We start from the raw sequence: 24,141 nt of genomic DNA on the forward strand, positions 1-24,141 counted from the left end.
GTAAATTGATAAGGGTGGGGCTAAAGTGCAAAGGTCACTAAGTGTAAATACAAATACTTTTTGGATCTTTGCTGTTTCAGTTCACACTATCTTCTTGTCCCATAGCCCAATGAGCCCACGTGCTTTTTATTGTAATATTGTTATGTTGAATTTATTTCGGTTATTTCTAATCTTTAATTTCTAAGCACTTTGAGTCTATATTTAAATGCATTCTAATTAATTAATGTTTTTTTTTTCAATGACCAATCAGTAATTCTGCTATTCGTCTTCCGGCCAACTCTGTTTAATTATGACGTATGGTTGACTGCTGTGTCTGTCAACCCACTTCGCTTGCCTGGAAGTGGGTGGTTGTTCCTGGATTCGAGACAGTCAACTTTCTGTTTTAGGGATAGGTAGGAAAAAAGTAAGTTGTGTCTTCGTCATCACCAAATTAGGGATTTACACAATTTTGGGTTGTTAGCGGTTATTACACTAATTTTAAACTTAATTTATTCGAGTAACATTAATCCGTGTAAGTTAAAGTCAAGTAAACTAAACTATAGGCCCTACTAAAAACTAAACTATTTATTTTATTTTACTAACTAAACTGCTAGATTAACAGTTAACAGTAACAGATGAGAACAGGTTAACACTAGTTAACTAACAGGAACACGTACTTAATATACTAATTAATAGTAATTAGGCCTAGATCTAGTATACTTATTACTTAACAGTACTTTAACACAGAATATTTAGAACTAGATTTAGATCTATAGAAGATTACTAGATCTATACTTTAGTTAGTAGTATAGACAGTATAGTTACAAACTATAGAATCTAAATCTAGAGTAGATAAGAATTATAATCCATTAAACTTGCTAGGGCCTGCTATATATTATTCCTACTTCTAATCAGGGTTTTAAATGTTTTTGTGTTTATGAAACGTAACATAACCTGTAAAAAATCTTAATTTTTGTAATTTAAATTTTACAGTTTTTTAATCATCTGGTGGGAATTTAACCGGAAAGCTGTTTCGAACAACTTAACTCGAGGCTTGGTTTATACAGTGCTGCACAGAAAATGTTTCTATCATTTAGTTCTCAGAGTAGCTGATGTTCATTTGATTCCAAATTTAATGAAGTAGAAACCTTTTAATGTGACAACATGAGTGCAGTAGAAGATGCAGTTTCTAACGATTCAGTATTTACTCAGCAAAATGGTGATGTCTACAACAAACACAAAGCCACTACTGAGAAGATCAAGTCAGTGCATGAGAACCCCTTTTACAAACAACTTGGAATTAAGCACAGCGTTCCACCACATAGACCTAGTTACAGGTCAGATTCTTCCGACATTTATAGGCAAGACAAGCAAGTTTCTAATGGTCACCTAGTAAAAGAGGATGATGAAGATGATAAAGTTGAGTATCGACCAGGCTCCGGGTTTGTTACCAGACTATTGGGTAAATTTACCTCCCTTACAGCCAAGGAGGAATCAGCCAGCAGTGCTTCACACACATACTTAAAAAGGTTTTCAAGTTTAGATGAACTATCTGCTGATGATGTTTCTAAACATAAATCTGTTACTTTCAAAGAACCGACTTATGTAGAGAAACCCTCCTCATTGAGCACTTCAAAGCTTTCCCGTGCTCACAAATCAGGTAGTGTAGACTGTTTAAATCATGCACACCGCCGGTCCAATCAACTACAAAGCAATGTTGATTCCAAGTGGAATAGCAATAAGCCATCAGGCACAAGTAAGTTCTCAAGAGATTCACATATAGAAGCACCAGATGTTGACTTAGCTCGAGATGATATTATAATTATAGAAAGAACACCCCCTGTTCCTACATTAAAAGACTCCAGCAATGACTCCACCGATGGCTTACAGTCCCAGTCAAGCCATCACGAAGATCACGCAGATGAATTTCCAAAACCAAACACTGTTTCGCATGTTCGGAATATATTTGAAAATGCATCAACGAATGCTGCAAATGATTTGTATGCAAGGAGACGTAGACCAGACTCTTCATCCTCGGCTGTTGCATTGAGTCTACAAACAGATGCCAGCATTGCTGTTTCATCAAATCAAGACAATGCTCATGGTAGATTTGGGGTTTCAAGCCCCTCCCCAGTAACTTCTCCCCGAATATGTAGTCCAGATTTACACGCTAAACCAGTCTTGCTTCCCAGTAGCTCTGTGGTCTCTAAACCCTTTGAACACCCCAGGCGGCCATCTGATTCCTCGACCCATTTGCCATACAGCAGTAAAACTGAGGATCAAAAGCTCACTGCCACCGTTGCCTCCAATGTTCAGAGTTCCAGTATCCGTGCATCCGTCAAAGATGCAGCCCCTAGTTCCAATGACACATCGACTAATGTCATAGACTCTACAGTAGAGTCAGTGCCAGATTCTAAATCAACAACTGTAGAGCGAAATAATTATTTCAGTACTGGTCGTCCTACGCCTACACCACGCAACACAGCCAGCATTAAACCTACCATAGTGAATAGACCCAGCTCAGCTGTGAAGCCAGTCCCGCTGTCAGCACCAGCTTCAGCTGCCACCAGCTACAAGAAGTCCAGCCCCGTTGTCCCAGTGGCCCCATTCAAAGACAAGCAAGATGACGTCAAAGACGACGGTCAGCCAGTTTTAGTTTTCAACAAGTCAAAGCTGAGCCCGCGCAGAGAGAAGGTACAGAGAGTCAAAGATTACTCCACAGAAAGTAGTGCCCCAAATAAAACTGATAGTGTAGATAAAGATGTGGCTTCAACAGAGGAATCAAACAATAAAATTTCATCTACCAGAAAAAGCTACTATGAGAAAACTGCAGATGGGCAAAATTCAGACCAAAGCACAATAATTCACATAAAACAACACACAACTATTGAAATCAAGAAAACAGTCAAGCCTGCACCTGCAAGGGAACCGTCTACAAAGTCTTCAGCTCCAACCAAATCAACCTATGCACCTAAACCCCGGGAGTCCACAAAACAGACAGTAGCGCCCTTACCCCCTAACAACATAAAAAACAATGAACAAGATAGTTCTGTGCCGGAGACCCCTAGACCCGCACCTGTGGTGAAAGAACCAGTCAACAGTGTGTCACAGGAGACGACACTGAGTAAAATCATACAGAAATCTTCCATGTCTGATGAGAAACCCACCCCTCTTGACACTGCTACAGCATCAGAAACCCAACCAATCAAAGGCATTCCCAGTATAATAGCTCAGAGGTTACGACTCCAGAATTCAGACCCAAGTCAAGTCGCAGACGATGTTGTCAGTTCCACTGACATGGTTGATGGCAGTAGGAAAGCAAAACACGACGAGACACCTGTCACTGACGACTCACCATCACCGAGAAAACGCCTCACCCCCACCACCACCACACCCGTCCAGTCCACTTCCTCTTCTAGTAAAGACAACATCAGCTCTGAAATTGAAAATGAAATTGCTGCCGTGCGGAAAAAAATGGAGGGCAACCGCTCAAAATCTACATCAGTATCTCAGATCTTCGACAGCAGTCAGTTGTCGAAGAAGAGGAAGGAGAACCAGAAGCAGAGGGTGTCAGCACAAGGGTTAGTTCCTCCTTTGGATTTATCTGGAATAACAGACGACCAGTCTGATTTTTACCAGCCTGCACAGCGAGAGATAAAGCCGTGTAACATTAAGTTTATTGGGGAGAATGCCAAAACATCCAGGTCTCTCTTGACCAGAAATCGTAAGATAAAGGTAAGGAACAGTCTTTTTTTTTTATCAGTCTAAGTATTTTAACTGTGTCAGGCTGCCAGCATAATATATATTCACAGTGTTCTATATAATCATCTTTATTTGTTTTGTAGTTGCTTAATGTTTATTGTAATACTTGGTAGTCACATTTTTAAAAACATAATTTGTTTCATTGTGAAGTAGTTTATGTTATTTTAGTTTTATTCAGAACTATTATAAAAGGTAGCTTCTGCACTATTGAAATTATAAAATGATTGTGTATTGCTACTGTTTGTGCTTAATGTGTTGTGTGCTTTGCATGCGGTAACTGTTTTGTTTGGTTGCTGTGTTTTATTTCGGTTTTGAAGTTCTAAATATGTTAAGAATACTTATGACAGTTATGAGTTGTGGGTTATATTTTTGTTGTGGTCCATAGCCTATGTGTTGACACAGTTTTGCTTCATGTTTTGTGTGTGTTAAATTCTACACCAATGGTTCTGTGTTTCATGTGGGTAATAGTCCTGTACTCAGTATGTTTTATCCTAGTGCCACTGAGTATTAAGTTTTATTGGGGTTAAACTGTTAACAGTGCCACAAGTGTGTGCTCCACCCGTGTGTTGTTGTCCCTCCCCCATGTGTTGGTGTCCCGCCCCCATGTGTTGTCCCCCCCCCCTCCCACACAGTGACATAGCGGCACTTCCCTGATCAAATGAGCCCATAGTCTGACAGCACGCTGCCTGTTTGCCCCTTTGTCTGGGATCACACACATGTTTGCCCGTGTACTGTTTGCCTTTGGTCCCATCGCTTGAAACAAGTGTAAGGAATACAGTCAATACAGAGAATCTGTGAAGCATTGATTGAATGAATTATTGAATGTTCCTCAGTTTTAACACGACATTTTCCACACGGCCAGTGTACGGGGTGACTCATTTCTTTTTTTCCCCTCTCTACTTGTCCCCTTAATGGTGAACAGATGGTTACGGGAAGAAACTTTCGTTTGAAATTAAATATATTTTTTTAAAAAGACGGGGTTTTCTATGTAAATAAAGGGGAGGCTATTGCTAATCTCGTAGCCGCGTTAATCACCTGAGCCGTGGTGTGTCATGCATGCTAGTCATCGACCGTACAGGTGAATGTCATAATATCGATCTAAGAAATTCCCGCAGTTTATTTTATGACAACTTGTACCACCGCTGCCGCCCCGCTTTCTCTCTGTACACTGAGACATAGGTGCTTGTCGGGTTGATATAGACTTCTTGGTTAACTAGAGGTTCCCAAATAACTTCAAACTTTTGTACTCGTTGGTTTAGTAGATAGACTTTTTAGTTAACTAGAGGTTCCCAAATAACTTCAAACTTTTGTACTCGATGGTTTAGTTTGAGTTCGATTGTTGAGATGATGTTATACATAAAGTGTAGCTTAGTAATCTACAGCGTGTATATGTTCAATATGTTATCTACTAACAATGTGTGACACCCCCCCCTAACGTTTTCTCATTTGCTTGTACCTGAGCTACTGTGTTGGCTGTTAAACTGCTTATCTACTACCACTAGTACCAAAACTAGCTCACAGACATATGTTGTACCAGAACTATCCACCCTCACATTGTGTAGGCCTACACATACTTCATGTCATATACCATAATGTATTTATTGCCATCTTGTAGACTCCTGTACAGGAACTTGTTCTCAAACCGTGCCGTCCCCAGATTGTCTAACGTTTTATTCATCTATTGACCTCCCCAAATCAATGACAAAGTTTGTTCTCTCTTAGCTGAAGCGATACGGCGGTAGCAGCTTGCATGTTTTATCTCCTTTTGTATTTGATCACCCTTAAGCCCCCTATAGCAGTGATCTCAGGCAAGCGCGCTCAACTCTTGAGTATTGCGCTTAACTTTTCACACTATAGAATGCAATAATCTTTTACTTTAGTAGTGACTTTACTAGTCCATTTCAATGCACAAGTGGCTTAGAGCTGATATTAAAAAAAAAAAAACTTTTTTTTTATTTTAAAGTTTAAAGACGGCAGTTCATAATATGATAAGTGGCGGCGTAGAGATTCATCAGCATAATTTAATAATGTAATAAAAGTAAAATAATTTAAACACGGCTGTACTAGCAGCCAACATCTGTTATCTTACACTACATCTGAAAGACGTATTCACCAGAAAATGGAAGCCCTTGGGGTGGTTTGAATTAAATTAAATTCTGGCCCTAGAGAATCCACCGACATTACGGCACCCAGAGCTTCAATCACCAATCGATATTGATAAATCTAATGGCGTCACTGATACGGCTTTGACACCGTTCTACACCTAGTCGTGTGTGTTGTTGGGTGTAACGTGTTAGTTGTAGCGTTTGGTTTAAATAGTGGTCCATTTGACATTGTGTAGTTCAACACATTGGTCATTCATTGCCGCCAATATTTTTTCAAATTGTTCAGCATGAAGTAAATTCTGCAACTTGTAATCGTTGTTTGTACTTTCTCAGTTGATTTGCCACTACAAATGTTTTTAATAGAATTTCGATCAATTTCCTATTTGAACGACACGGGATTCCTTTGAAATTACTTGCTTTTGAGATTTTCAATTCACAAGATGCCCCACACCCGAATGTTATGTCAAAGATCGGCTAATCACCTGCCGGAAATGACATCATTATTTGTTGCGTGTTTTTAGTTATATATATCCTAGTTAAAGTTTGTCGTGAAGTTTTGAGCTGTTGTTGACGGTCACAGTCCTCTCTCTTGACATGTCAACGCGGACGTCGATTTATTCTTATAAAAGTTGTCTTCCTACCTTCAGAAATTCATTCAGGCAGGGGTCGGCAACCTTTTAAAGCGGAAGAGCCAAAAGTTACAATTTTCAAAATTTCCCTGGTTTTAAAGAGCCACAAAAATTTTTTATTTTAAATATTTTTTTTTTATTAAGACATTTAGTATTAGTTCAAGGAGCTGGAGAGCCGCATCTTGATATCGAAAGAGCCGCATGCGGCTCGCGAGCCGCAGGTTGCCGACCCCTGCATTCAGGTATTTCGCTGGGGGGAGGGGTCATTGCCCCATTCTTGCAGCACGTCCACCCGTCTCCGGACGAAATAGAACCAAATAAATTTATGTAGAAAAAATATATTTTTACCCATGTTCTTCTTCCCCCCCCCCCCCCCCGGAGAAAAAAATTGTTTGCAAGAAACCCCGACTATTTTATTCGTCTCTTAAGGAGTTTAGCCGTTCACATTTTAAATAAGCTAACGCAAAATCTGAGAATTAAGTTAGTATAAATTTGAACGAAAAGCCTCACAGCTGTGGGCACTGTTACAACCCATAATAGACGCGAGTACACGGAAGGTTTTCGGTTGCTGAAAAAATTTAGAAAACTGAAAAAAGTTTGAACGGGGTTTAAAAAGCTAACACCCCCCCCTCTCAACTTTTAAAATGGACAATTTAAAGCACAAGTATTCTAAAAGAGCAATTTCTTTCCTTGTTTTTTTTTAACAAACATCATGGGCTTCTTTTCGTACAGGTAAAAAAAAACAACCACCTTCCTGAATAGGTGCAAGCTTTTTCGACATTTATTGCGCGTTGTTTTGTTTAATGGCATTTTCGTCATGACTGTATTTCGTGTCTTGTGATTAAAATAGTTGGCAGTAATTCATCTGAAACCATGGGGGGGGGGGGGGGACCAATGAAGGTATATAGACGGTGGGAAACAGTTGGTTTGAGCCTAGACTACTACGTACACATTTTTACGGAAACATTGTCTGTGTGATTTTAAAAAAAACAACAACATTTTTCTTCCTGAAAAGGGTTGGCGAAATGAGTTTACTTAAGAGGTCCTTAAACGAAAATTGAAATGTAAATATAACTGTGGAAGTTCCCATAAAGAATCAAGGAAGTACCGTAGTGATTTCATATTTCTAGAAAATGTAACTTAAGCTTGCATTGATTATTAAATTATTTATCTGTCTGTGGACTAGAACATCTATAAACTGACATGTTTAACTCCTGAAGTCAGTATTTAAACACACATTAGTCACAATCTCTTTGCTATATGTATATGTCATCAACTTAAAATAGTGCGTAGGCCCATATGTTTATTGTGTGTGTCAGCACTGGGAATATCATAGGAATGTAAAGCCGCCAGCTGCTTGCGACTTTACACGTGGATGTGTGATCAAGGCGTCGGTATTATGTTCTACGCGGGATGTCACGCCACCACACTTAATTGTCATTTAATTCTGGTGTTCATTTTCAGTTGTGCTGATTTACTTTTTTTTTAAACAGCAGTTTAGTAAATTAAGGAAGGATTAGGGACGGCGAAGATCCCTCTCCTTCTCTTTCCGCCCCCCCCCCCCCCAATTGTAGATACCAGTGGCGTAGGCAAGTGGGGTTTATAACCCCTCCCATAGACCCATATATATATATATATATATATATATATATATATATATATATATATATATATATATATATATATATATATATATATATATATATGTTACGGTCAAAGCCCGAAGTGCGGCCAAAGCGCGGATTGGCCGGCCAATCCGCGCATTGGCCGGCTCTCTTGGCCAAAGCCCGAAGAACTTAGCACTAAGATCGTATTTCGTACATTGGCCGGCCAATGCGCGCACTGGCCGGGACGTACTGGCCAAAGTCCGAAGCGCTTGAACTTGACAGCGTATTTTGTACATTGGCCGGCCAATGCGCGCACTGGCCGGGATGTCCTGGCCAATGTTCTATCTAGACTAAGTTGTGATCGCATTTTCATTATTCTGGGTGCTTTTTCATTGAGTGTAACGTATTGTTTAGCTCTTGTTTGTATAGCAATTTATATGCAAGGCGACATGGATCAAAAGGGCCGTCAGACCATGTCAAAAGAAAAAAAATGTAAATCCATGTTAGTTTCCATATATGGGCTCTCGATAAAATAGTTACTGAGGAAGATCTAGAGAACATGGAACAAGAAGTGGAGTTTGCCATAAATGCAACGACATCCTCAGCTAACACATCTACTGCCGTGGCGGAACGCCCAGACCAGTTGCGTGACAATAATATGGCCAACAGTTTCTATATAGTTTGTGAAAAACATTGTAGTGCAGCTCATTCTTTTGTATCCTGTGGCAACGATGTCCATGTTATTTGTGGAATACCCAATGAAGCAGATGAAGGGTACGGAGGGAATATTACCTGCATATTGTGTCACAACAAACTCAAGGTGCTAAGATGCTTAAAACATCAAATACAAAATTTAAAGATGGTGAAGTGGGTGACAATGTATGCATCCGTTTTCCAGATGTTGACAGAGGTCACAGTGATCCCCGAAGCGTGATTGCAGTTGTCATGAGCGTCGAGGGCGGTTTCTACAAATTAGGAACGGAACATGGTGTTCTAAAACAACTGTATGCTAGAAGTGAGTTTTCAATTCTTCTCGAAAAACTGCTCTTATTGTCGTCAGTTGGCACTGAGGAAAAATCACTACGAACCATCGCATCTTCACTATCATTGACTGGGGGCCAAGGCTACACTTGCTGCAATTGCACAACTAAATTCACAACAAATCGCTGCAAGTGTAAAAATATATGTAATTCTAAATGCCATAAAAGTTCAACTTGTTGTAACAAATGATAATATTGATTGATTGAGACTATAGTGCAATTAAAAAAATTTGAATGTTTGTGTCATTTACTTTAATTAATAATCAATAAAGACTTAATTTCATGATCCTTACGGCATAAAAAAAAACAAAATCTGCTCATGATCTTCTAATTTGGACATTGGCCGGACGTCCCTAGCCAGATGATCTTCTAATTAAGACTTTGGCCAGTCAACGATGGCCAGTCCGCGGACTGGCCGGCCAAAGGCCGAAATCAAGAGCTATTTCAGACTTTGGCCGGTCCACCATGGCCAATCTGCGGATTGGCCGGCCAAAGGTCGAAATCAAGCAAAGTTTCGGACTTTGACCGACCTATGGGAGGCGATATTGGCCAATGCGCGGATTGGCCGGCCAATCCTAGCATTGGCTGACTTCGGGCTTTGACCGTAACATATATATATATATGTGTGTGTATATAGGATTGTATACATATGGAAAAATGTTTGAACACCTCCCATGACCAATTCTTGGCTACGCCACTGGTAGATACTCTTGTGTGAAGACGTGTGTCCCCCCCTTCCCTTCCAGCCCCCAGTGTAAGTTTCTCATCACGGACATTGTTTCAGCGCCTGGTCGAGAGCCTGAACTTTTACCAAAAATAACCCAATATAACCGGGGCCTAAATTAGACAACCTGCCCTCGATATTTGCTCATCGCAGTGGCCGCGCTCCGCTCGTGTCCGCCTTAAATATTTATTTGAACCGCTGGCGTGTTTTTTGTCATAGGGGACCCAAGTCACATTCCCAGTGGACAAGATGCATTTAGTTTTGCTTTCTTTCTAACACTGGTTAAACATCAGCATTTTTTTTTGTACTCTCTTTGTTGTACTGTCCTGTTTTATGAAATGCTTTCATATTTTGAACTATTAATAGCTTTAAGACGTTTTATGTCATTGTTATAATGGCCAGGGTAAGGGGTGCGGGTCCACAATGTTCTCTATCAGCTGCGTGACCGCGTAGTACTTGCAAACTTAACGCTCAGTATTATTTTTTAAACACATGTAACTTTGTATAAGTAGTTTTACTAAATTATATAATGAGATTTTGGTCCTTCGAGGGAAAATTGAATGGGGGCCCAGACTTGTCACCGGGTAGTTAGGGGCTGTCAGTTTTAAACTGTTATTTTAAAATATGGGTGCAGATGTAGTAAGGTATGGTTTAAGCCCCTTAGGGACCCCCACACACACACACCCACATACTTAACATAAACACAGTCTTCCCTCAAATCACCCCTTCTCTCATGTGCCCCCGTCCCAAGATGCCTTGTCAGATTTTTGTGTCCAACAGATGTCCATTCATATTGACTGCACTAAACAAATCCTCTAGACTACCATACGTTTTTGGTTTATTTATTACGTCCGTGACCTCTAGGGGTTAATGAACTATTATACCGAAGCACGTAGCGATACACGATCTCGTAAACTTTACTTTCAGTAGTGTTGCCGGTTATAGCTTTTTTTTTAAAGCCATTTTTTTTTTTCAATAAGATCTAGTTCGGCAAATGCGACAGATGAGAAATGATGACCCCCCCCCTTCCCCTCTCCCTCCCGACACAAGTAATCCATCAGCTTGACCCTCATGTTTCAATTCATCGCATTAAATATTCATGTCGGCACCCCTGTCCCTGCTTTACAGAGCTGTGCTTTGAATTTTACTAGAACGTGAAGTATAATTACAGTCTGTGAACTTTCTCGTTTCTTGTCCACCACATCTTACAAAACAAAACGATGAAATCCTTGAAAATATCAAGTAAATACCCGAACATATTCACACCATGCATATTGTAGCTGGATATATTTCATCTTGTATTTGTGCATTATCAGATGCAATCTTAAAATTAAAACAATGGTCGCATTATAAACAGTAAAACAAACCCACTCGACGTGGTAAAAACGATTTTTTTAAACTAACCGTTGGCACGTTTTAAGGTGCTCCCAGATTATCAATGTTAAATACTGTCCCGGCTCCCGTATACAACAGTTTATCTGTTCTCTGATGTCGCTCTATGATAACCGCTTGTTGTGATGTTTACTGACATGAGTAATCAGCTGTAAGTACCGTATCATAACGCCGCTGTTGTAATGCTCAAGTGTTGCCGTGCACTGATAAATGTCGGATAATGTGTTTTCTTGTTGTTATATAAACCAAGATTGATATTTTTAAAGTTAATTAACGAAGTAAAACACATGGTGCGTCAGGTACCCATCAGAGCTGGTGGACTCAGGACGTCAACCCGGATTCGAACTCTAGTCATACAGTCTCAGTATGGTCGCTTTTTTATGGTTTCACCATTTTTCTTTTTGTTTTAACCCTTTAATCTATTGGGATACTTCCTTGTTTTTGTGTGTTCACATTTGGAGAACCGCTGAGCAATTAGACGGTCTAACTCGACGGCTTCGATACTTAATCTTACCTGGATAAGTGTCTCTAGAGGTGTTAAGGTCTGTTTAAATACGGCAATTAGCTAACGTACAGGTGATGAAACGCGATCAAGACGAGGGCAGCACACTACACGCTAAATTTTCTCGCTATGTGTCTGTGTCTTTAAACAAAAAAAAAATATACACACTGTTTTTTTTTTAAATATGTAAATCACTTACCACCTACTGAGGGTGACGTCATTTTTAATGTAACAATGACACATCACCTGGATGAAACATGGGACCTTCCGGTAATGTCGAGGTGTGTACTTGTGACACTAGAACGTAACCTTTGAACCCAACAGTGTAGTGCAACAATAGGAATACAACTCCAGCCGAGTGAGGCGATAAAAGGGTTTATGCTGTCACGAACGTTAATAATGGGATGTTCTGATGGGAGATTACTCCGACACTTTATCTCTGGGTGGGTCGCTAAGGATCTCGACATGCCGAGGGTGTGAGAGAAAATACAATCTCTCTCGTGACTTGTTGCGTGGTGCTTGGGCCCATTCGCCCCTGACTTAGATTGTATGTTATACAATACAGATAGTCTAGACGTACCATGATACTGTGTAGGTGACTGGGCCTATTCGCCTCTGACTTACAATACAATACAGATAGTCTAGACCAGGGGTTCCCAACTCCGTGCCCGCGGGCGCCATGGCGCCCGCCGAACGATTCGTATGTGCCCGCCTCTTACTATTCGACAGAGGCAGAATTTTTTTCATAAACATTATTGAAAGGTTGAAGGGGGTGCAAATCGAAAGTTTTGTCCCCGGGTGACGGGAAGGGTCGCTACGATTTAAAATAGGTGGTGCCCGCCACCCTACCGATATTTTAGAATGTGCTCCAGAGTAAAAAAAAAAGGTACATTATATGTTATACAATACAGATAGTCTAGACTATAGACGTACTATAATACTATGTATATACCAGATGCCATTATAAATACCAGATACTACGTTGGGAAAGTGGCATCTGTTATCTGGAAAGAACACTACAAATACCAGAACCATTGTAGATTACAGCGATCATATTTTTATTTAAGTGTTTTTAAATATTTGAGTGAAAACAAAGCTATAGGTAACATTTTGTGTATAGTAAATATACTTTGTATCTTGGATGATAAGTAGGGAAATGGGTGGAAATTTTTTTTTGTTTCTCACCTTGTATAATGGGGCAAAAAATGCAAGACATTGTGCTACGAAACAAAGTGTTGTATGTATTAAAGTGTCCGAGGTTTATAATGTTTGTAATTAAGATTTTTCTTTATAAGCAACGCCTCTTGTGAGACGTTGAGCCAGTGATTACATGTCTGACACATGTAATTGGTGCACGTCATTACCACCTGACACTGTTCTATCTCATTTGTTGTGGTATAATATGGTCTCATTGTTGTGGTATAATCTGGTCTATTTGTTGTGGTATAATCTGGTCTCATTTGTTGTGGTATAATCTGTTCTCTTTGTTGTGGTATAATCTGGTCTCATTTGTTGTGGTATAATCTGTTCTCTTTGTTGTGGTATAATCTGGTCTCTGTTGTTGTGGTATAATCTGGTCTCTTTGTTGTGGTATAATCTGGTCTCTGTTGTTGTGGTATAATCTGGTCTCATTTGTTGTGGTATAATCTGTTCTCATTTGTTGTGGTATAATCTGGTCTCTTTGTTGTGGTATAATCTGGTCTCTTTGTTGTGGTATAATCTGGTCTCTTTGTTGTGGTATAATCTGGTCTCATTTGTTGTGGTATAATCTGGTCTCTTTGTTGTGGTATAATCTGGTCTCATTTGTTGTGGTATAATATGGTCTCATTTGTTGTGGTATAATATGGTCTCATTTGTTGTGGTATAATCTGGTCTCTGTTGTGGTATAATCTGGTCTCATTTGTTGTGGTATAATCTGGTCTCTGTTGTTGTGGTATAATCTGGTCTCTGTTGTGGTATAATCTGGTCTCATTTGTTGTGGTATAATCTGGTCTCATTTGTTGTGGTATAATCTGTTCTCTTTGTTGTGGTATAATCTGTTCTCATTTGAAGTGGTGTAATATGGTCTCATTTGTTGTGGTATAATCTGGTCCACGGACGTCGGCCATACAGTGGTATCTATATTATAAACATCAATACATTTAATCAGCCCGGTGTATATTGTACTCTGATATTCAGCTCGTTGCTATGACACTGTAAAAGCGAGCATACCGACAGACATAATCGATCTGCTATGTGTAATGGTAGTCAGAGCACGAACATGAGTGAGCCGTGTGTTTGAGCATCAGTCTGTCTAAATCCCTCCTGTCTGGTGTGTTCGTCTTCCTACTGGAGCATCAGTCTGTCTAAATCCCTCCTGTCTGGTGTGTTCTTCTTCCTACTGGAGCAGCAGTCTGTCTAAATCCCTCCTGTCTGGTGTGTTCGTCTTCTTACTGGAGCAGCAGTCTGTCTAAATCCCTCCTGTCTAGTGTGTTCGTCTTCCTACTGGAGCAGCAGTCTGTCTAAATCCCTCCTGTCTATCTGGTGTGTTCGTCTTCCTACTGGAGCAGCAGTCTGTCTAAATCCCTCCTGTCTATCTGGTGTGTTCGTCTTCCTACTGGTTTATCCCACCCAGACGTTACATAACAAAACGCCGTCTAGTTTTCAAATATTTGAGTGCTGCCTTGTTTTCAGGTAGTTGAACCGGTTGGAGCCTCCTACCATTATGGGGTAGGGTTTTTGTCTATTTGTAAGGCCACGTGCTGCGACTAGACGCTTGTAACGCGAGTACGACAATGGGAATGTTTATTTGCCTACCCAATAGGATAGTCTGATCGCTCTCCCCAGCTCCTGTATCCCGCTAGACGGCAATGGCTTAAGGGCGTGTGTTCTACCTTCTTAGCGTGGCTATAGATAGTGGCGGTCGTACTGGTTTACTGTAGGCAGACAATCAACTAGTGGGAGAGTGGTGGTACACTTAGCTGGTGTGCTGGTGACACATTTAAACACTGGTATACTGGTGACACGTGTAACCACTGGTGTGCTGGTGACACATTTAAGCACTGGTGTAGTGGTGAAACATTTAACAACTGGTGTAGTGGTGACACGTTTAACCACTTATATATAGGGAGGACACATTTAGCCACTGGTAAAGTTGTGACACGTTTAACCACTGGTATAATGGTGACACGTTTAACCACTGGTATAATGGTGACACATTTAACCACTGGTGTAGTAGTGACACATTTAACCACTGGTGTAGTGGTGACACATTTAACCACCGATATACACTGAACCACTTCTGACCGGGAATGTGGCAGTAATACACTGAACCACTGGTGTGATGACAGCCCGAATCACCCCGTTGATGCGATGACAATAGCCATTAAGCCACTATGACAAAAGTCCCCGCTGTGAAGTACTCCTTGCACCCGACGACAAAGGTCATGACATAACATAGCTGTGTTGTCATTTGTCTCCTCTACACACGTATGTGTTTCGGAAGTTCATATCGTAGTTGCTATACTACAAACACACTGTAGTTTCTATACTACAAACACATGTAAATACCTTTATATTTAATTGAGCTCTATTAATACCCCATATGTCTGTGATAAACTAATATTGTCAATACTGAATATTTTTAACTCATAAAACTGGGAATGTTTAGGTTCTACCGTTGAACGTAGATGATAATGTTTAACAGCTTTACTAAAGTGCTAATTAAATTCTACTCAAACTCCAGCGGTACCAGGCACGACCTGTTTAGTTATGCATACTTTGCTGTCACACTGTACGAAAGCTACTATACACAATACAGGTGTGAATTTGTCATACTACATCATCTGGTTATCTACGCTGCTCTGTCGACAAATGATTTAATTTTACCAAGATTTTTTGTTTTGTTTTTGTTGCTCTGATTTTGTGTTGATTGCTTGTTTTTATTATAACTTTATTTTTTATTTATTTTTTTAAAAACATAAACGATAACCAAGCTTAGTTGAAAACACCAAGAATAAATTGGTGAGTTGGAGGGGTGGGGCTGTATAATCCCGTGTTGACGATATTGGTAGAATGTTCTTGCTGAATTACCTATTCAAAGTGAGCGTCGAATGGAAATCGATCCTGCTAATAAATGGCAGTGTGATTGATTTGCGGCTGACTCGCCGAGCAGGTGGCACACATTGATCACAATCATCGTGTCAACATTTCCCTTACACTCATTCATCAGGAGAAAATACTTTTTTCATTAAAGCACTCTCACCTTGTTTCATTCTGCCCATGTAGTTTTGTCTTTAGCATTCTGCCCATGAAGTTTTGGCTTCAGCATTCTGCCCATGTAGTTTTGGCTTTAGTATTCTGCCCATGTAGTTTTGTCTTTTACATTCTGCCCATGTAGTTTTGGCTTTAGCATTCTGCCCATGTAGATTTGTTGCATTCTGCCCATGTAATTTTGTCTTTAACATTCTGCCCATGTAGTTTTGGCTTTAGTATTCTGCCCATGTAGTTTTGTCTTTTACATTCTGCCCATGTAGTTTTGGCTTTAGCATTCTGCCCATGTAGATTTGTTGCATTCTGCCCATGTAATTTTGTCTTTAACATTCTGCCCATGTAGTTTTGTCTTAAACATTCTGCCCATTTAGTTTTGTCTTTAGCATTCTGCCCATGTAGTTACAACTTTTTGCATTTAGCCCTTTGTTTGCGATCCTCACTTGAAGTGTTTTCTTTATTGAGTGATTCAAACCGTCACTTGTATAAGTGTTTTCGTCGGATTGCTGTCATCCTTTGTATTTGCTTTGCTTTGTTGTTTTTTTTTTCTTTTTTTTTTCTCCATTCTGCTTTATACGGCGTAATAATCTAGTTATTCAGGTGTTTTACTAGTACTAGACTCTAGTACATTTAGAAATATTCGCAATACTTAGCAGGACTAGAAAGTAAACTTTAAGCTATAAATGCATCAACTCCATAGTTTCCGGGTAAAATGTTTATAAGTTAAGGCGATACACTGTCGGCTATACATGGGGTAATCGTCTATCACTCGATGATGTGTTTCTATACGGGCGTGCCCGTTGAAACAGATCTTTACAGAAGATAGATGTATCGTCAGATGAGCACAGCTCTCAGTTTCCGGTTGTTGTCTTTCTTTATTGTGCATCGGCTTTGTGGCGGCTAAATATCCGGTCCCACTGTTCGTGTGTGGATGAGAATTATTCTTTCATCCGGTTATCGCCCCTGTGTTTTGTGCCATTGTGTTAACCATTTTAAAACGCCTTTTTAAACCGAAGTCGAAAAAAAAAGCTAAACATAGTTTTTTTTTCTCTACCCCGCTGTTTTCTTGTAAGCCGTATTCTATTGACTGTTGTTATTAATGTATAGCAAGCGACGCTATTTTTTGTTTTGTTTTTTGTGTTAGGATAAGCTCATTCAATTGATTCAGTATTCCAGCAATAACATTTTATGCATTCCACAAATCCTTTAACTTAGTCTTACACTCGATATGTGAAGTAATTTAAAGATAAACTAATAAATGATAGCTCTAGTTGATTACTTCCTTTCAAGCTTGTCGGCTTGTCCATCCCCCAACAACGAAATCACCACCCTCACTACACTTCTAGTCGCCCCCCCCCCTCCCCCATGTACAACACTGTCAGTACACTGCAATAGACGAAGACGGACTGTGTCTGCTGGCTGTAGAAAAACATTGTCTCCTGTCGGCATAACAAAGGGAGATTAGCTTGGTATTCCGTAAAGCCGTAAAGCTGTGATGTGACACTGCCTGATGCCCCGCTCGTCCCTCCCGACCAGCCCTCGACAAACTGTAACGTTTGAACGTTTTCACTTCATAAATGTAGGCACACACACGGGCCCTACCATCAACACATACACGTCCCTCCCGACCAGCCCTCGACAAACTGTAACGTTTGAACGTTTTCACTTCATAAATGTAGGCACACACACACGCACACACGGGCCCTACCATCAACACACACACAGTATTTTAACTTGGCTTTCTAAACATCCGCACAGAACAAAGGAGCTAAATACCAGCCATAGTTCAGCTAATTCTACCAGTAATTAGGATAAATATTATCTCCACTATTTAGATCTAATAGAAGCAATAATAGATGTTTAGTAAATATTGTATTCTGTAAAGTATTATTTCAGTGTCCATGCACTCAATGTTCTTATTTGTGGAAAAAAAAAATTATGATATTTTAGGAAAAATTGTCATATTTTTTGAGACAATAATAGATGGCCATGTTTGAGGGGATTTGTTGACATTAATTTTCTGTTTGATCAGATGTTTCACCTGGTCCCTTCCTTGATTTTTCTCCTTGAAAAACCCGTCAGTCTCAGCAAAAGGGTTTGGCTATTGTCCACTTGTGTAGGGCTACCTTGATTCACTCACTTTTTACAGACTAGTTCTATACTTGCTTCTGTTGTGTGCTTTTTTTTTCTTCTGTTGAATGTTATGGACACTGTGAGAGATATACAGGTGTGTATGGATTAAAAGATTGTTAAATTGTGATGCTGATGCAGGAAAGGTTACCAGTTACTTTTAAAAAAACTTTTAAATTTTCACAGAGGCTCTGGTCTTAAGAGAATTGAATCTTTCTTTAATTGGTGTCAATTATCATCCATATTCTTGACATTTTGCAATGCAAAATTTTGTTAATCGTTATGAATAGGACACTAACTCACTACTTATAAAAATAGTGTAGGGTTACATCAAAGCTATGTTGTGTTAGCTAGATCGAGTACTTCTTAACCTTGACCCTAATGGTGTTACTGGGAAGGATACAATGCTGCATTGCCAGATTAAGCTTTATCTGACACTTGACTTATCTGGGGGTCACTGACAATTCAATGTATATCTTGTTGCAGAATAAAACAGTATATGGAGGTAGCCTGCATTCTGGAGCATCTGGCTAGGCTTTGTCACACACCCCACCCCTTTCCCTCACATGTCACTGCTAAAAATATTGCCTTTCTAGCATTTGATACTAATGTATAATACTGCCATTGTAGGTCTTTTAGTTTAGACTTGTGTAAAAAAAACATTTTGATATATTAACCTTTCTATATTTCATGTCCTAAAGCTCATTATTTACATTACAGGTCAGCATTCACTTCAATGATTCCAAAACTGAAACATTTGAATATCCATCAGAGGAATATGCATTAGAAAAATATTTAGAGGAACACCCGAATGAGACAGCAGAAATCCTCATCTTTGACACGGGCTCAGGGGACAATGGGGAGTCTAGCGATGATGTGGGTGATGACATAATGCAGACACCAAGGACTGGTGAGGACGAGGTGCTGAGGTCCAACACTGCCCTCTCACATACAGGTAATGTAGATACTTGTAGACGTACATTATTGTCTGGCATAATGTCAGTGGTTGATTACTCAGGGGACAATGGGGAATCTAGTGATGATGTGGGTGATGACATGGTTCAGACACCAAGGACTGGGGAGGACGAGGTGCTGAGGTCCAACACTGCCCTCTCACATACAGGTAATGTAGAAAGTTGTAGACATACGTTATTTGTCTGGCATAGACATAATGTCAGTGGTTGAGTACTCAGCCTGAACATACTAAGTTCTGTTCCTATGATGCCCCTGGACCTTAACAGGTGTGATGGAAACTTTAAGTTGTTGGGTATTGTACTACTTGGGCCTACTGACCACATTAATGGATAAACTCTACTTCATCTGATATTAGGACCATCAAATCTTGAAAGAGCATTTCACTTGACTTTAATTACTATTATAATATATTTTGAATACATTTAAACTCAAAATATAACTTTAAATTACTTTTCTTAACATTTTATTATTATTGCTTGCATAAAAGTAGAATCCAAAGAGCTAATTTTATTTCATGTTGTAGGGCATAGCTAACGAGGCAATTTTTGTGATTGATTTCCCATAACCAATATGAAGACTGCTGTATTTTAGTGTAACTAATTAACAGATGTCTCACCTTGTATTATTTCAGGCAATCTCCAGTCCTACAGAGGCCGGTATCAGGAAGACTATCAGTTTGGTGCAGCCATTAAAGATCCAGAGCCCATCATCAAGCCACTGGAGGTTGTGGAAGACCCTGACTCTCTCATGCTTCGTCCAGCAGAGGACGACACCAACACATGGTCAACAAACAGCTCCTCAGATCTACTGTTTTAGTTGAAGACCACGAATTCCTTGACCTACCTGTACAGACACCTCCTTGACCAGGCCAAGCTATTGTACCAATTTACTGGTATCACTTTTGGTAGCATGGCATATACAAGGAGTTAATTATCCACCTTTAGCCACTGAGAATGTCTGTAGAAAGCTGCTATCGTGATCATCTCATCAAGACATTGGTGTAACTTGGTCTGTTTTCACATAGTTTGTGCTCGCAATTATTTATTCTCATTAGCTCTAGATTGAAATTCAAGTTGGCTAACTTTCGACTTAACAGGAGAAACCTGGCCACAACAGTGTGCTTCAGCTGTTTCTTTGTGTATAATGTTCAGTGTGTGTACATCTACATATGGAGCCCAGTGTGTTAAATAGTACAACTGAAAATACCGGTAAGAACTGTTGTCAACAATATAGCAGCATTAAAAGGGAGGAAATTTGAAAACTTGCCTTAACAGACAGGATTACGAATACAGTCACACCAGATAGAGTCACGCCATCTGGAAATACGGCAACTGCTGATCACAACTTTTTTGTGTACATAGCTTTTTTATTTTCTCTGTTGTCTCTCATCTGTTTGGTAGTGTGATAACATTGTCTCTTTTAAAATACTTTATTTTATTTATAGTATGGTGCAATTACCATGGGGGTGGATGGCTAGCAAGGTTTACTCAAAAGATCTCTCCATATTCACACCACTGATTGTTCCATAAAATTTCATTAAACGATTACTTCAAACTTTTATGACTGTTTTATAGTGTTAATGTATTCCAATTAAAGATTACTTAAAACTGTTTTCAAAAGCTTCTCAAGGTTAAGAAATAGGATTTCTGTATGTTTTACTTTATTCTCATTAAACTTATTATAATGTGACCAATTAATAGTTTAGACTAATCGTTAATGACATCAATCTGTTTAATATTAACTCTGGATTATCAACAGGAGGCTATTTAAGTCATATTATAGCCTGTGATGTTTTTAATAAACTATTATTACTACAAGCTAAGCAGACCAAATCTTTCACTTGTATACAGTAATTTTAACAAAAGATACATTCTATTTTTGTAAGAACCAATTTGTACATTTTATGTTTTTTGACTCTCACAAAAAAATCTATTGTACAATTTTCTTTGTTAAAGTTGTTTAAAATAGTACTTGTATGGATCTATTATGATTGTTGTTGTATTGATGAAGTACGCAGTTAGGCTGCTGGCAGCTCTCATTGTTGTAATATAACAGCCCTGTGTGACACTCACAAACTGTGTGACTCACACTAGTTGACACACTGTGTGCACATTTTTTAGTGGCCAAGAAACTGATGCACACAGCTTGTGACTGGCTTGTCACTTTTAAAGAACAAATTATTTTTCTGTATGAACAAAGTTTGTGTTTGATAATTTTTTTTTTTTTACACTGGTGGGTGCGCAGGAGCTGTGTTGTTAATAGAAGCTTCTCTTTTTATTTTGTAACCGGTCAGAAGTCATTTTAAAACTGATCACTGTATTCTTGATTAATACCAGCGGTGGGAAAGTTTGTTAAAAATGTGTTTTCAATTATAAAACGTTGAAAGGTGGTGCATGGTTAGAAAACACAGGGTAATGGCAAACACATTGGTGCTGGGTGATTGTAAGGTAGTAGATACAGGGTTGCATGCTAGCACATACAGGGGTTTAAAGATATGCAACCATGTTATAGCTTGACTTTAATGTCAGTGTGGTCAAACGTTTTCTTGTATTGGTTAGTGAAGTTTTCATTTCTATTCTCATAACTGCTATCATAAATCAGGTCTCTAAAAGTTTGTAGATCATCTCAACTATTTCATTTTTGTTTTTAATGTGGTAAAAATTAAACCTTCTATAGTTAACTGTAGTTTTTATTTTTAATGTTTAGCTACAGTAAAACCTTATTCAAATAACTTTCGTTATGCATTAATAATAATTCTTATGACAGACAGGCATTTTCTGCCATAACTGTCAAACGTCTAAACATCCTAAAGTACTTGTAAGTAACTTTGTTATTTAGCAAACATTAAAGATGAAGTAAATGTATGAGTGTTTTTACATATACATGACTTGTTTTAATTCATGAAGTTCTTTAGTACTTACCTAATGGTATTTATTTATTAATAAATGCACATTTGTCATTTTTCTATGTTAATAAACTTTCTGAGTCAGTATAACATAATTGATTTTAGGTATTTTGAGGTTATTCCTTTGTTCAAGTTTCAGCTAGATTTTTATGCAACTTATGCCTTCAAAGTAAATGAATGTAAACTTTACAATCATGTTAATGGGATGCAGAAAATTTGCAGCATACTAAAAATGTTTACATACATTCCTGTTTTATAATATTTTACATCATTCAGCATTCATTCATCTCTCTGGCACATATTGTCTTAGGATCATAGACATTCCAGCACCCAGGCAGATTCAGGGATCAACTGTGTGTATCCACTGTAAACTACACTCGTTATATCCTCAATATCCTCTCATACTGAACTTTCTTGTTCTTTTTTTTTAATCACTTAATCATTAGGGGAATTGTTGATGATATAAAATTAGATTACAAAAAGTCATTACATGTTATGACTAAATATACGCATTCTGTTAAAAAATAGTTATACATGTATAAATATATTGTTCATTTTTTCAGAATTTGCAAATAGAATAATGATCGCTTTTGTGCCATAAATTGTAATTTTGAGTATTTTGTTTTGTAAACATTCGTTAGTTGTTTTTTTTATTAGAGACATAGTATGATTGGTCACTTTACAATTGATAATTCATTCCTTTAAAAGTACCAAAAATATTTTTTCTGTTGTGAATACAATACAAAATGATTTACAACCAAGCCAAAATGAATTGAATTAAAACAAATCCTACTTTAGCAATGCATTCCAATGATATTTTTTTTTTTTACATTTTTGAATGTAAGCTTGTCAGTGCCTAAAAAGAACTTTATCTTATCATGTGTAGTGGGTTTTTTAAAGTTAAAAATGTCAATTCATCAATATGTGCATTTTAAAAAATTGAGAGAGATTAATTAAAGATGAGTTGACACCTCTCATAAGGCCTAACCTATTACAAATTCACAACTAACCAGTACACATTTTTTAATAGTATGCAAAAATCATCATTCTTATTTACTCTAATATTGTCCCACATAGCCTAGATTACATTATAAAACATATTACTGCACTTTGTTTTTTTCTAAATATTTATTATAACTTGTATATTACATCAAAGTCATGTATTTACTCCTTCTCTGAACTGATAAAAATCATTAGCAAGCAGTTAAAGGAATGGTATACATAAGTACTCATCTTTTTTTTGTCGTATCTTTTATTAGTAATAAGCCTAAATTACATTCTTGATTATAATATTTTTCAGAGTTAATTAGTTTGTTTCCAAAAGTTCTCTGAGGAATCTGTATATTGAATTTAAAAATGTTTGACGTAGATTTTAGTTGAATTTTTGGGGCAAGTGTGGGTTAGTGATGGCAATGTAAATTTCACAATAGCTTGAGTCCATTGCTAACATGCTTGTATAGATTTACCTGCGACTTTTGTTATTTACTTTCTGTGATTTATCAAGTGTAGTTGATAGTCTCATTCTATATTTATTGCTGTGTTCATATCTAACTTTATTTTCTCTCTTTTTTTTTTTAGAATGTAAAATTTTTTACAATTGGTTATACTTACTTCAAGTGCATGTTTAATTATTTTTTTTGTATGAAAACACATTCACTGTTTTTAAAAAAAATAAGTTATGAATCTTTCTAATTCGATGTCACTAGTGTTACTTTTTTTTTTCAATAACCTATTCAACAACTTGAGTTGTTGAAATAGACTAAAGTTGTACTGTCGAGACCATGACATTGCATGAAGTTAAAAAAAAACAACAGGGAATTAAAAGATCACAAAAAAATATAACTGCACCTCATGTTCTCAGATCTTTGTGTCATAATAAACTTTGGATTCATACTGCTTGTTCTATTTCATATTTTGTTTTCTTTTCTTTACAGACACTTTAAAAAAACTAAATATTTAGTCATTACAGTCCTAAACTCTTATTGTAACTATTCTTATCTGCAACAAAAAAAAAAGATAATATAAAATTAACCTAGACATATCTAGAATAAACCCAATTACATGGCTGAAATAAAAAAAAATACAAATAAAACGGATTATTTAAAACAACCTAAGCAGACAAAAGTTTGTGCATATTTACAAA

At 38.1% G+C, this 24,141-nt stretch overlaps 1 protein-coding gene across 1 annotated transcript; it reads left to right on the top strand.

The window, feature by feature from the left end:
• The first annotated feature begins 288 nt into the window (after positions 1–288).
• Positions 289–23,891, top strand: LOC131937486 (mucin-2). Its single transcript, XM_059294965.1, has 4 exons — positions 289–403; positions 973–3,714; positions 18,839–19,073; positions 19,725–23,891. The coding sequence occupies exons 2-4, from the start codon at positions 1,144–1,146 to the stop codon at positions 19,907–19,909; spliced, it is 2,991 nt and encodes a 996-aa protein (XP_059150948.1). The 5' UTR covers positions 289–403; positions 973–1,143; the 3' UTR covers positions 19,910–23,891.
• Positions 23,892–24,141: the final 250 nt, after the last annotated feature.

The sequence above is a fragment of the Physella acuta genome, unplaced genomic scaffold, assembly GCF_028476545.2.
Source record: "Physella acuta isolate Inbredline_101_S28 unplaced genomic scaffold, ASM2847654v3 ptg000211l, whole genome shotgun sequence".
Classification (NCBI taxonomy): domain Eukaryota; kingdom Metazoa; phylum Mollusca; class Gastropoda; family Physidae; genus Physella; species Physella acuta.

Excerpts from the sequence above, each read along its gene's own strand:
- LOC131937486 (XM_059294965.1), top strand. The coding sequence starts at position 1,144 with ATGAGTGCAGTAGAAGATGCAGTTTCTAACGATTCAGTATTTACTCAG. Across the intron at positions 3,715-18,838 it reads CCAGAAATCGTAAGATAAAG|GTCAGCATTCACTTCAATGA; the intron begins GTAAGGAACAGT and ends TTTACATTACAG. Across the intron at positions 19,074-19,724 it reads CACTGCCCTCTCACATACAG|GCAATCTCCAGTCCTACAGA; the intron begins GTAATGTAGATA and ends GTATTATTTCAG.